Raw genomic sequence first — 13603 nt, 5'->3', positions numbered from 1 at the left:
TGTCCAAAAATCAACCTTTCACCAAGAGTTGATCTCCTTTTCGACCTCAAATGTGTAACTGCCTCAAGCCTGAGGTTTAGATTTTATTGTATGTAAAAGCTAAGAGTATCTCCAGCGGTAGTTTTTCAACCCAGTTCACCAGAGTGGAACAACAATGAGGGCAGTTCTTTCACAGTTGAATGGTTGGAGTTCGCCAACATGGCAATGCTATTGCTTTAGCATGCAACGGTAACCTTTCTTTTTTTTTCTATTTTTTTATTTAGAAAGTAGCCGTTCAACGACTACTTATTTTTTTATTTTTTTAAACATATTTTTTATTATAAATATAATTTTGGTTTCCAAAAATTTACCAACACAAATTTCTCTCACTTTTATTTTCTCTTCAATTTGAAATTTCTCTCTCACAATTTCATCATTTTATTCCTATACTTTTAATTTTTTTTCAACAATTTTTTCTCATTAGCATTTTTTTTACAAAATATTTAACTCAAAATTTCATATTTTTACTTCAAATTACAATTGTTTAGGCCAAATGGATCCTAATCATTTTCATTATCAACAAGCTTTTTTCAATTACATGCAAAATTATCAAAATCCTAATCCTCAAAATTCTCAAATTCCACCGGTGCCAACAAACCCCGCCATATTTCTTCCGTCACCAAACAATCCAAATATGTATCCTATACCTCAAATGAATTCTAATAGTATGGAATTCTCTACTCAAGTTCCACCATTTTCTACTCAAGTCCCACCATTTTCTACTCAAGTTGGTACTGAAAAAGAAGAAAGGGTTGTCGTTAAAAAAAGATCTCGAGAGCAATTTACAAGGGAAGAGGATATACTACTTATCCAATCATGGCTCAATGTTTCAAAGGATTCAATTGTGGGAGTTGATCAAAAGGCTGAGAGTTTTTGGTTAAGAATTGCTGCTAGTTATAACCAATATCGTGGGCAATTGCGGAAGAGTTAGGGGGACAGTTAAAATGTCGATGGCATAGAATAAATGGCATGGTTCAAAAATTTGTTGGGTGTTACAAAATTGCTCTTAAAGGAAAGAAAAGTGGGACATCCGAGACCGATGTCATGGCAGATGCACATGCTATTTTTGCTCAGGATCAAGGTACAACATTCAATCTTGAGTATGCATGGCGATTGTTAAAAGATGAAGCTAAATGGCGCATCATCGAAGAATCGATTGGAAGTTCTGCAAAAATAACAAAGACTTATGCTAGTGGGGCATCATCGGAGAACCCAGATACAACTTCAAGTTATGAGTTTAACTCATCATCACCAATGGAGCGTCCAGTGGGACAAAAGGAAGCAAAAAGGAAGGGTAAGACATCAGAAATTCCAAATGCAACGCAAGATGCAAAGAATAAAAGAGCAATAACAATGGACAGACTTGCATAAGCTAAGGAGGACGAGCTAGAATTAAGGGTAGTGCAAATGATGATGAAAGACACTTCTACTATGAACGATAGTCAACGAGATATTCATGAAAAATATTGTAATAAGATGAAAAAAATAATATGGAATGTAGTTAGTATCACTTATGTAAAATGGTCATTAGTACCACTTTAATTTATCAACACCTATGTAAAATGGTCATTAGTACCACTTTAATTTAAACTAGCCATTATTCAAACTACCACTTTAATTTAAACTAGCCGTTATTCAAACTAGCCGTTATTCAAACTAGTCGTTATTCAAACTAGCCGTTATTCAAACCATTATATATACTACCACTTATGTCATTGTTCTCTCATTCTCATCTTATTCTTCTCATTTTTCTCTCATTCTTTACTCACTAAATGGATTCAGACAATTCAGATAATTACGATCAAGAATTTTGGGAGTTGGTTGAAGAAGAATTTATGGACGACAGTGATGAAGAACAACAACTTCAGAATGAACGTCGATCTGGAAGTTCCTCTAGGCCAAAGAGAAGAACAACGGTAGATCAAGGTCGTGAAGAAGGGCACAATCGATTATTCAATGACTACTTCTCAGAAAACCCAGTATACACAGATTTTCAATTCCGAAGAAGGTTCAGAATGCATAGGCATGTATTTCTTTGAATTGTAGATGCCCTTGGAAATCATGATGAATATTTCCAAATGAGGGTCGATGCAACTGGTAAAATGGGTCTTTCACCATTGCAGAAATGTACATCTGCTATTCGTATGCTGGCGTATGGGTCTCCTGCTGACCTTGTAGACGAATATGTTCGAATCGGTGAAAGCACTTCAATTGAGTGCTTAGAAAGATTTGTTAAGGGTGTCAATGTTGTATTTGGCGCTGAGTATTTGAGAAAGCCTAACAACACTGATGTTGAACATCTTTTACAAATGGGAGAGTCACGTGGATTTCCAGGTATGTTGGGTTCCATTGATTGTATGCATTGTGTGTGTGTGTGTGTGTGTGTGTGTGTGTATGGCATCACAAGACTTATGGATTTGGCATACTTTTTTTAGTATTGCAGGTTCAAACAATGACATTAATGTGCTAAACCAATCCAACGTGTTTAACGATATTTTGGAAGGACGTGCTCCCAATGTGCAATATACAATCAAAGGGACACCATATAATATGGGGTATTATTTAGCAGATGGTATATATCCCGAGTGGGTTATATTTGTCAAGACTATTTCAATGCCATAGGGAGAAAAGAAAAAATTATTTGCTCAACATCAAGAATCGGCTAGAAAAGATGTGGAGCGAGCATTTGGAGTGCTTCAATCTCGATTTGCAATTATACGTGGCCCAGCGCGTGCCTGGCACATGGACACTCTCAAGCATACCATATATGTCTGCATCATATTGCACAACATGATTGTGGAAGACGAACGACATACATATGGAGGTAATTTTGATTACTCTTATGATAATGTGGATATCAATAACTCAACAACTGAAATATTTAGCGGTCCTCATCCGAATCTTGCAACAAGACTACAAAGAAGAGCAAGTATTCAAGAAAAACAAGTTCATCGTAAACTTCAAGGAGATCTTGTCGAATATATTTGGGAACGTTTTGGACATGAAGATGATGAAATTTAAGTTTGACTAATTATGTGATGTTATTTATTTTTATTGCTTTTAATTATATATCATGTATTTGAGATTAATTTTAATTATCATTTTAAATTATAAGTTTAATTTTTTTTTTATTTTATATCAAATTTAATTTAAAACACTAAAATTATTATTTTAATTAATATAAAATTTAATATGAATAAAATATTAATATATAAAATAAAGTTGTGAGATCCAATTAGAGTTCTTCAGAGTTACACCATTGTAGTGAAAAAGTAGTTGAATTGCTTCAAACTGACGTGACTTAATAGGTTCCACAAAAAAACCCAAAAATGGATTCACGATTGGAGATGCTCTAACATGTTACAACAAGATCCTTTCCACCCTAAAGGACAACATATTATAATTTGTATCAATTCTATTCAATTCAATTACTTTTATCAATTGGTAACAGAACCTCCTAGATACATTTTATTGGATAGTCTGTATTTGATTATGAGAGAAAAGTTTCTTTTTAGTGGTATGTATGTGCGATTTGTATGCAATTATCAAAAAAATAATAAAACTTCGTATTTGATTGTGTACGCGATGAGATTCAATTACATCGTACTCTTAACGAAAACCACTAGTTTTCAATAAAAAAATTTGGCATGATATAAATGAAATTGATTTTATTCTATGATACATTAATTTAAAATATTTATTATAGTTTGAAATAAAATCAGGATTTAATTTTTATATCTAAAATATTAATATATAATCAACACAAGAATATTTGATTGCTTTTAAAAAGAATATTTAAAAGCAATCAAATATTCTTGTGTTGATTATATATTAATATTTTAGATATAAAAATTAAATCCTGATTTTATTTCAAACTATAATAAATATTTTAAATTAATATATCATAGAATAAAATCAATTTCATTTATATCATGCCAAATTTTTTTTATTGAAAACTAGTGGTTTTCGTTAAGAGTACGATGTAATTGAATCTCATCGCGTACACAATCAAATACGAAGTTTTATTATTTTTTTGATAATTGCATACAAATCGCACATACATACCACTAAAAAGAAACTTTTCTCTCATAATCAAATACAGACTATCCAATAAAATGTATCTAGGAGGTTCTGTTACCAATTGATAAAAGTAATTGAATTGAATAGAATTGATACAAATTATAATATGTTGTCCTTTAGGGTGGAAAGGATCTTGTTGTAACATGTTAGAGCATCTCCAATCGTGAATCCATTTTTGGGTTTTTTTGTGGAACCTATTAAGTCACGTCAGCTTGAAGCAATTCAACTACTTTTTCACTACAATGGTGTAACTCTGAAGAACTCTAATTGGATCTCACAACTTTATTTTATATATTAATATTTTATTCATATTAAATTTTATATTAATTAAAATAATAATTTTAGTGTTTTAAATTAAATTTGATATAAAATAAAAAAAAATTAAACTTATAATTTAAAATAATAATTAAAATTAATCTCAAATACATGATATATAATTAAAAGCAATAAAAATAAATAACATCACATAATTAGTCAAACTTAAATTTCATCATCTTCATGTCCAAAACGTTCCCAAATATATTCGACAAGATCTCCTTGAAGTTTACGATGAACTTGTTTTTCTTGAATACTTGCTCTTCTTTGTAGTCTTGTTGCAAGATTCGGATGAGGACCGCTAAATATTTCAGTTGTTGAGTTATTGATATTCACATTATCATAAGAGTAATCAAAATTACCTCCATATGTATGTCGTTCGTCTTCCACAATCATGTTGTGCAATATGATGCAGACATATATGGTATGCTTGAGAGTGTCCATGTGCCAGGCACGCGCTGGGCCACGTATAATTGCAAATCGAGATTGAAGCACTCCAAATGCTCGCTCCACATCTTTTCTAGCCGATTCTTGATGTTGAGCAAATAATTTTTTCTTTTCTCCCTATGGCATTGAAATAGTCTTGACATATATAACCCACTCGGGATATATACCATCTGCTAAATAATACCCCATATTATATGGTGTCCCATTGATTGTATATTGCACATTGGGAGCACGTCCTTCCAAAATATCGTTAAACACGTTGGATTGGTTTAGCACATTAATGTCATTGTTTGAACCTGCAATACTAAAAAAAGTATGCCAAATCCATAAGTCTTGTGATGCCACTGCTTCAAGCATGATTGTGTCCCATTAATTAAATATTTGGGGTATTTTAGAAGGGTGTTACACCTATCCTACTCAAAACAACGGGAAATAATCCCTACTATATCACACACCGATATAGGCCAATCACCAATTATGTTCACAACATTAAATATCAATTTTTCCAATTTCCAACAGTGTTAACCGGTTAACGCCCTGGGTTAACCGGTTAACGCAACACAGAACACGCTTTCTGGCAAAACTCAACAGTGTTAACCGGTTAACGCCCTGGGTTAACCGGTTAACGCAGACAGAACAGCAATTTCTCAGAAATCACAACAGTGTTAACCGGTTAACACCCTGGGTTAACCGGTTAACGCAGACAAAACAACAATTTTTCACAATTCATAACAGTGTTAACCGGTTAACACCCTGGGTTAACCGGTTAACGCAAGACAGAAAGCTGTTCCTGCGCTAACACGAAGCAGAATGCAGAATTATCCGCATTTTCCGCCGTTGGAGGACTTCCGGACCTCCGATTCCGATTCCGTAAAAAGCTATACGTTCGGGAATTCACAACTCACACAAATACAGATTCAATTACAGCTTTAACACAACTTATCCAACACAATTTTTCAGCATTCAACATCCCAATTAGGGTCAATTCAACGGTTTATCACTACCCATTACATGTTAATCCATAATACCCATTAAACGACGATAAACCCCCCTTACCTGAGTTAATCCGGCGAATCTTTAAGCTTCAAGCTTTTCTCTTCTCCAACCTTCTTCCTCTTGCTCTGTCTCTTTGCCCTTTTCCTCTTTTCAGCCGTTTCTCTGCTTTTCACGTGAAACCCTTTCTTTATCAAATGGGACTCTTTTTCTTATTTCCAACTTATATATATTTTCCAATAATTATTATTCCAATAATAATAATAATAATAATCCAATAATTCCAATTATTTAATTAAATTAATAAATATAATATTAACTTAAATTAAATAATTATCTTATTTTTATCGGGGTGTTACAACTCTCCCCCACTAAAAGAGTTTTCGTCCTCGAAAACATACCTCAAGCGAATAACTCCGGATAAGACTCCTTCATCTGACTCTCAAGTTCCCAAGTCACATTGCCACCTGCTGGTCCTCCCCAAGCTACCTTTACCAAAGCAATCTCTTTACCCCGCAACTGCTTCAACTCTCTATCCTCGATCCTCATAGGTGATGTTTCAACAGTCAGGTTATCTCTCACCTGTACATCATCTATTTGGACTACATGCGACGGATCAGGAATGTATCTCCTCAACTGAGACACATGAAAAACCTCATGCAAATTCGCAAGTGACGGCGGTAAAGCGATACGATAGGCTACCTCCCCTATCCTTTCCAAAATCTGATAAGGACCAATAAATCGAGGTGTCAACTTCTTCGACTTCAAAGCTCGACTAACCCCAGTTATCGGAGTAACACGAAGAAACACATGATCTCCCTCTTGGAACTCAAGTGCCTTCCTCCTCTTGTCGTGATAACTCTTCTGACGACTCTGAGCAATTCTCATCTTCTCCTGAATCATCTTAATCTTTTCCGTAGTTTGTTGAACAATCTCCGGTCCAACTACAGCACTCTCACCGGACTCATACCAACATAAAGGTGTCCGACATCTCCTACCATACAAAGCTTCAAACGGTGCCATACCAATGCTCGAATGAAAACTATTGTTGTAGGTAAACTCAATCAAAGGCAAATAACAATCCCAAGCACCTCCCTTTTCCAAAACACATGCTCTCAAAAGATCCTCCAGTGACTGAATCGTCCTCTCAGTCTGACCATCAGTCTGCGGATGATATGCAGAACTCAATCTCAGCTTAGTTCCCAAAGCCCTCTGCAAACCTTCCCAAAACTTCGATGTAAATCTAGGATCTCTGTCCGAAACAATACTCGACGGAATACCATGCAAACTTACAATTTTCTCAATATACAACTCAGCTAATCTCTCTAACGGATAATCCATTCTGATCGGAATGAAATGAGCCGATTTCGTCAATCTATCAACAATCACCCAATTAGCTTCAAAATTCTTAATTGTCCTCGGTAAACCAGAAACAAAATCCATACTGATACTATCCCACTTCCACTCTGGAATAGCCAACGGTTGCATTAGCCCAGACGGCTTCTGATGCTCAATCTTTGACTTCTGACAAGTCAAACAAGAATAAACAAAACTCGCAATTTCTCTTTTCATTCCCGGCCACCAAAATAACTTTTTCAAATCATGATACATCTTCGTAGCCCCAGGATGAATACTCAGGCCACTACGATGTCCTTCCTCAAGAATACTCTTCTTAAGTTCGGTAACATCCGGAATACACACCCGATTACCAAATTTCAGAACACCATTCTCATCAACTCTGAATTCACCACCTTGACCTTGATTCACTAGAGTCAACTTATCAACCAAAAGCACATCGGATTTCTGACCCTCTCTAATCCCATCCAGAACACCACTCGTCAACTTCAACATTCCCAATTTAACACTATTGTGAGTACTCTCACACACCAAACTCAAGTCTCTAAACTGTTCAATTAAATCCAATTCTTTAACCATTAACATAGACATATGCAATTATTTCCGACTCAATGCATCAGCCACTACGTTTGCTTTACCCGGATGGTAATTCAAACCAAAATCATAATCCTTCAGAAACTCTAACCATCTTCTCTGTCTCATATTCAGCTCTTTCTGATCAAATAAATACTTTAAACTTTTATGGTCACTGAAAACCTCAAATCTTGACCCGTACAAGTAATGCCTCCATAACTTCAGAACAAATACCACAGCTGTCAACTCTAAATCGTGTGTCGGATAGTTCCTCTCATGAACCCTCAGCTGTCTCGAAGCATAAGCTATAACCTGCTTATTCTGCATCAAAACACCACCCAAACCCAACAATGAAGCATCACAGTAAACCTCAAATGGTTCTGACGGACTCGGTAATATCAGAATAGGAGCAGTAGTCAACCTTCTCTTTAACTCTTGGAAACCTTCTTCACATTTTGAGTCCCAAACAAACGCTTGTCCCTTTCTAGTCAACATCGTCAACGGTAATGCCAACTTAGAAAATCCCTCAATGAATTTCCTATAATAACCTGCAAGTCCAAGAAAACTCCTTATCTCAGAAACTGACTTCGGAGCTTCCCACTTAGATACCGCTTCTATCTTAGAAGGATCAACAGCAACACCATCTCTTGAAATCACATGACCAAGAAAACTAACCTCTTCTAACCAAAATTTACACTTTGACAGTTTAGCAAATAACTTCTTTTCTCGTAGAACTCCTAAAACCACTCTCAAATGCTCAGCATGCTCTTCTTCAGATTTCGAATACACCAAAATATCGTCAATAAACACCACAACAAACTGATCTAGGTACGGATGGAAAATCCTATTCATATACTCCATAAACACTCCAGGCGCATTAGTCACACCAAAAGGCATTACAGAATACTCATAATGTCCATACCTCGTTCTGAAAGCAGTCTTCTGAATATCCTCAGTTTTCACACGTATCTGATGATAACCCCATCTCAAATCTATTTTGCTGAACACGCTCGCACCAACCAACTGATCCATCAAATCATCAATCCTCGGCAAAGGATACCGATTCTTGATCGTCACTTTATTCAGTTGCCTGTAGTCCACACACAACCTCATAGTACCTTCTTTCTTCTTAACCAATAACACTGGTGCACCCCACGGTGACACACTCGGACGAATAAATTTCTTATCCAACAGATCTTCCAACTGACTCTTCAATTCAGTTAACTCAACAGCAGACATACGGTACGGAGCCATCGACACCGGCCTAGTACCAGGTACCAAATCAATCGAGAACTCAACTTCACGCTCTGGCGGTAATTCATTCACTTCTTCAGGAAACACATCAGGAAAATCACACACCACGGCTAGATCACAAATCGCCAGTTTATCTTTAGCCTCCAAAGTCGCTAACAGCATAAACAACTCTGCTCCATCTACTACTGCCTCATTCACCTGCCTTGCAGATAGAAACAAACTCTTCCCTTCCTCAATCTCAAGAAAGATCATAGTCTTATCAAAACAATTGATATAGACTCGGTTACACACCAACCAGTTCATACCCAGAATAACATCAATCTGCACAAGTGGAAGACACACTAGGTCCATCCCAAAGTCTCTACCAAAAATACTCAAAGGACAATTTAAACAAACTGAAGTAGTAGTCACTGAACCCTTCGCAGGAGTATCAATCACCATACTTCCAAGCATCTCAGATATCTCTAACTTAAGTTTCACAGCACAATCCAAAGATATAAAGGAATGAGTCGCACCTGTGTCAATAATAGCTACAAGAGGAAAGCCATTAATATAACACGTACCTCGGATCAAACGATCATCTGCAAAAGTCTCAGAACCCGATAAAGCAAAGACCTTGCCTCCCGACTGGTTCTCTCTCTTCGGCTTAGGACACTGTGGACTGATATGACCCACCTCTCCACAGTTGAAACAAGTCATAGTCTTCAACCGGCACTCTGCAGCCAAGTGACCACCTTTGCCACACTTGAAACACTTCTTCTCAGCACTGGTACACTCATGGAAACGATGTCCAGCCTGACCACATCTGAAACACTTAGCAGGGGCACTGGAGTCTCCCCCACTAGGCCTCTTCATCCCACTCTGTCTCTGGAAACCTTTGCCAGCTGCATACGGTTTCCCACGATCATTCTGATTCTTGCCTTTCCTATCAACCCTCTGCTGATAGCTCTCCGCTCTGGCCTTGGTATCCTGTTCAAAAATTCTGCAACAGTCAACCAAATCAGAAAACACTCTAATCCGCTGATATCCAATAGCCTGCTTGATCTCGGGACGTAACCCGTTCTCAAACTTCACACATTTCGAGAATTCCCCAGTAGCCTCATCATAGGGAGTGTAATACTTCGACAGTTCTGTGAACTTAGCAGCATACTCAGTAACAGACCGGTTGCCCTGCTTCAATTCTAAGAACTCTATCTCTTTCTTTCCTCTAACATCCTCTGGAAAATACTTCCTCAGAAATCTCTCTCTGAACACAGCCCAAGTGATCTCAGCATTCCCAGCAGATTCCAACTCAGTGCGGGTAGCAACCCACCAATCATCTGCTTCTTCTGACAGCATATGCGTACCGAACCTGACCTTCTGGTTATCGGCACACTCAGTCACTCGGAAGATCCTCTCGATCTCCTTCAACCACTTCTGAGCACCATCTGGATCGTATGCTCCCTTGAACATTGGAGGATTGTTCTTTTGGAACTCACTCAGTTGACGAGCAGCTCCCATTCCCGCAACATTCGGATTCCCTCCAAGTACTCCAGCTAGCATACCCAGAGCCTCAGCAATCGCAGCATCATCTCTACCTCTTCCAGCCATCTCTATTCTGAAAACCCAACAAGCTAAAACAATAAGTACTGATAGGGTCATACAACACCTATCCCGTACAGGGGAAACAGAATAATTACGACTCGACTCGACCGACTATGCTCTGATACCACTAATGTAACACCCTTCTAAAATACCCCAAATATTTAATTAAAATAACAACATATATCAATCAGAGTAAATATGCGATTAAGGGTGTCACACAATCACTTCACACCATTCACCAATATAACTGTCATGCTCTTTATTTAATCAAAATAAACATTTCATAATTCGCAGCGGATAGAAATCAAATCAATCATGCAAACATGTAGCATATTACATGTAAACTGGTTCACAACCAACAATAAAACATTTAAAACATCCCATCCCGATGTTACATCTACCAGAGCATGACCCACTAAGGAACTACACTAGACTTCAAGCACTAGCTCCTACTCAATCACTGCTCGTTACCTGAAAAATAGTTGTAAGGGTGAGTTCCTCAGTCGATATAAAAAGCATTATAGAATATCATGTAATGCTAAGTAAATAACACCTTAATCACCCTAATTACATCACACATTCAGTAACGGCAACATCAACTCATACTCATAATCATACTCAACATAAACATCAAAACACACGTATAATATTGGAACACATCCATTCATATTATACACAATACATACATTATGCAATGAGACTCCATGCATGCGGTACCGACTATTCGTGAACATATAGTTCAACTTCACCGACCAAATCCAGGTACGGCTACCAAGCTCACTAGTCCCACTCATTTGAGACCTAGTGACTCACATCACTAATTCCTCACCATGGGAATTAGCTACCACCCCAAGGGCCATGCTATGCACGCTAATCACCTAGCATGCAAACATCAACAACAGTCCAAAATGACTAACATCACTAATTCCTCACCATGGGAATTAGCTACCACCATAAAGGCCACATTATGCTATGCCAAATCACCTAGCATGCAACATCAACAACAATCCACAATGGACATATGCTCACACTCTAAGCCATAAAACAGTCCATCCACAATTACATACATAATATATACAGTCACAACATTATGCATATTTTCACACATCATCATATTTATCACATAATCATATTATGTCATGCCAAATAATTCAGTCACAGTATTAGCACACTCTACTAATACCTATCCTACTCAAAACAACGGGAAATAATCCCTACTATATCACACACCGATATAGGCCAATCACCAATTATGTTCACAACATTAAATATCAATTTTTCCAATTTCCAACAGTGTTAACCAGTTAACGCCCTGGGTTAACCGGTTAACGCAACACAGAACACGCTTTCTGGCAAAACTCAACAGTGTTAACCGGTTAACGCCCTGGGTTAACCGGTTAACACAGACAGAACAGCAATTTCTCAGAAATCACAACAGTGTTAACCGGTTAACACCCTGGGTTAACCGGTTAACGCAGACAAAACAACAATTTTTCACAATTCATAACAGTGTTAACCGGTTAACACCCTGGGTTAACCGGTTAACGCAAGACAGAAAGCTGTTCCTGCGCTAACACGAAGCAGAATGCAGAATTATCCGCATTTTCCGCCGTTGGAGGACTTCCGGACCTCCGATTCCGATTCCGTAAAAAGCTATACGTTCGGGAATTCACAACTCACACAAATACAGATTCAATTACAGCTTTAACACAACTTATCCAACACAATTTTTCAGCATTCAACATCCCAATTAGGGTCAATTCAACGGTTTATCACTACCCATTACATGTTAATCCATAATACCCATTAAACGACGATAAACCCCCCTTACCTGAGTTAATCCGGCGAATCTTTAAGCTTCAAGCTTTTCTCTTCTCCAACCTTCTTCCTCTTGCTCTGTCTCTTTGCCCTTTTCCTCTTTTCAGCCGTTTCTCTGCTTTTCACGTGAAACCCTTTCTTTATCAAATGGGACTCTTTTTCTTATTTCCAACTTATATATATTTTCCAATAATTATTATTCCAATAATAATAATAATAATAATCCAATAATTCCAATTATTTAATTAAATTAATAAATATAATATTAACTTAAATTAAATAATTATCTTATTTTTATCGGGGTGTTACAATAGGTATTAGTGGAGGGTGCTAATACTGTGATTAATTATTTGACATGATATGATGTTTTGATACGTGTGTTGATGAATGTATGATGGTATGCATAATGCTGTGAATGTATATGTTATGTATGCAATTGTGAATGGATTGTTTATGGCTTAGAGTGTGAGCATATGTCCATTGTGGATTATTGTTGATGATTTTGCATTGCTAGGTGATTTAGCATGCATATTGTGGTCTTTATGGTGGTAGCTAATTCCCATAGTGAGGAATTAGTGAGTTAGTCATTATGGACTGTTGTTGATGTTTGCATGCTAGGTGAATTAGCGTGCATAGCATGGCCCTTGGGGTGATAGCTAATTCCCGTGGTGAGGAATTAGTGAGTGAGTCACTAGGTCTCAAATGAGTGGGACTAGTGGGCTTGGTAGCCGTATCTGGATTTGATCGGTGAGGTGAACTATATGTTCACGAATAGTCGGTACCGCATGCATGGAGTCTCATTGCATAATGTATGTATTGTGTATAATATGAATGGATGTGTTCCAATATTATACGTGTGTTTTGATGTTTATGTTGAGCATGATTATGATGTTTGAGTGGAGGTTGCCGTTACCGAATGTGTGATATGATTAGGGTGATTAATGTGTTATTTACTTAGCATTACATGATATTTTATAATGCTTATTATATCGATTGAGGAACTCACTCTTACAACTATGTTTTCAGGTAACGAGCAGTGATTGAGTAGAAGCTAGTGCTTGGAGTCTAGTGTAGTCTCCTTAGTGGGTCATGCTCTGATAGATGTAACATCGGGACGGGATATTTTACCTTGTTGAATAATTTT

The 13603-nt window shown here is 37.1% G+C and overlaps 3 protein-coding genes across 3 annotated transcripts; all 3 read left to right on the top strand.

Moving 5' to 3' along the window:
* Positions 1-532: 532 nt before the first annotated feature.
* On the top strand, positions 533-970 carry LOC127080957 (uncharacterized). Its single transcript, XM_051021240.1, has one exon. The coding sequence runs from the start codon at positions 533-535 to the stop codon at positions 968-970; it is 438 nt and encodes a 145-aa protein (XP_050877197.1).
* A 38-nt stretch (positions 971-1008) lies between these two features.
* Positions 1009-1410, top strand: LOC127080956 (glutathione S-transferase T2). The gene has a single exon (XM_051021239.1). The coding sequence runs from the start codon at positions 1009-1011 to the stop codon at positions 1408-1410; it is 402 nt and encodes a 133-aa protein (XP_050877196.1).
* Positions 1411-1811: 401 nt separating this feature from the next.
* Positions 1812-3060, top strand: LOC127080955 (uncharacterized). The gene is made up of 4 exons (XM_051021238.1): positions 1812-1965; positions 2086-2373; positions 2483-2556; positions 2662-3060. The coding sequence occupies exons 1-4, from the start codon at positions 1812-1814 to the stop codon at positions 3058-3060; spliced, it is 915 nt and encodes a 304-aa protein (XP_050877195.1).
* Positions 3061-13603: the final 10543 nt, after the last annotated feature.

This window comes from Lathyrus oleraceus, chromosome 5, assembly GCF_024323335.1.
Source record: "Lathyrus oleraceus cultivar Zhongwan6 chromosome 5, CAAS_Psat_ZW6_1.0, whole genome shotgun sequence".
Taxonomy (NCBI): domain Eukaryota; kingdom Viridiplantae; phylum Streptophyta; class Magnoliopsida; order Fabales; family Fabaceae; genus Lathyrus; species Lathyrus oleraceus.
The sequence above is the reverse complement of the archived record's forward strand: the minus strand, read 5'-3'. Positions and strand labels throughout refer to the sequence as shown.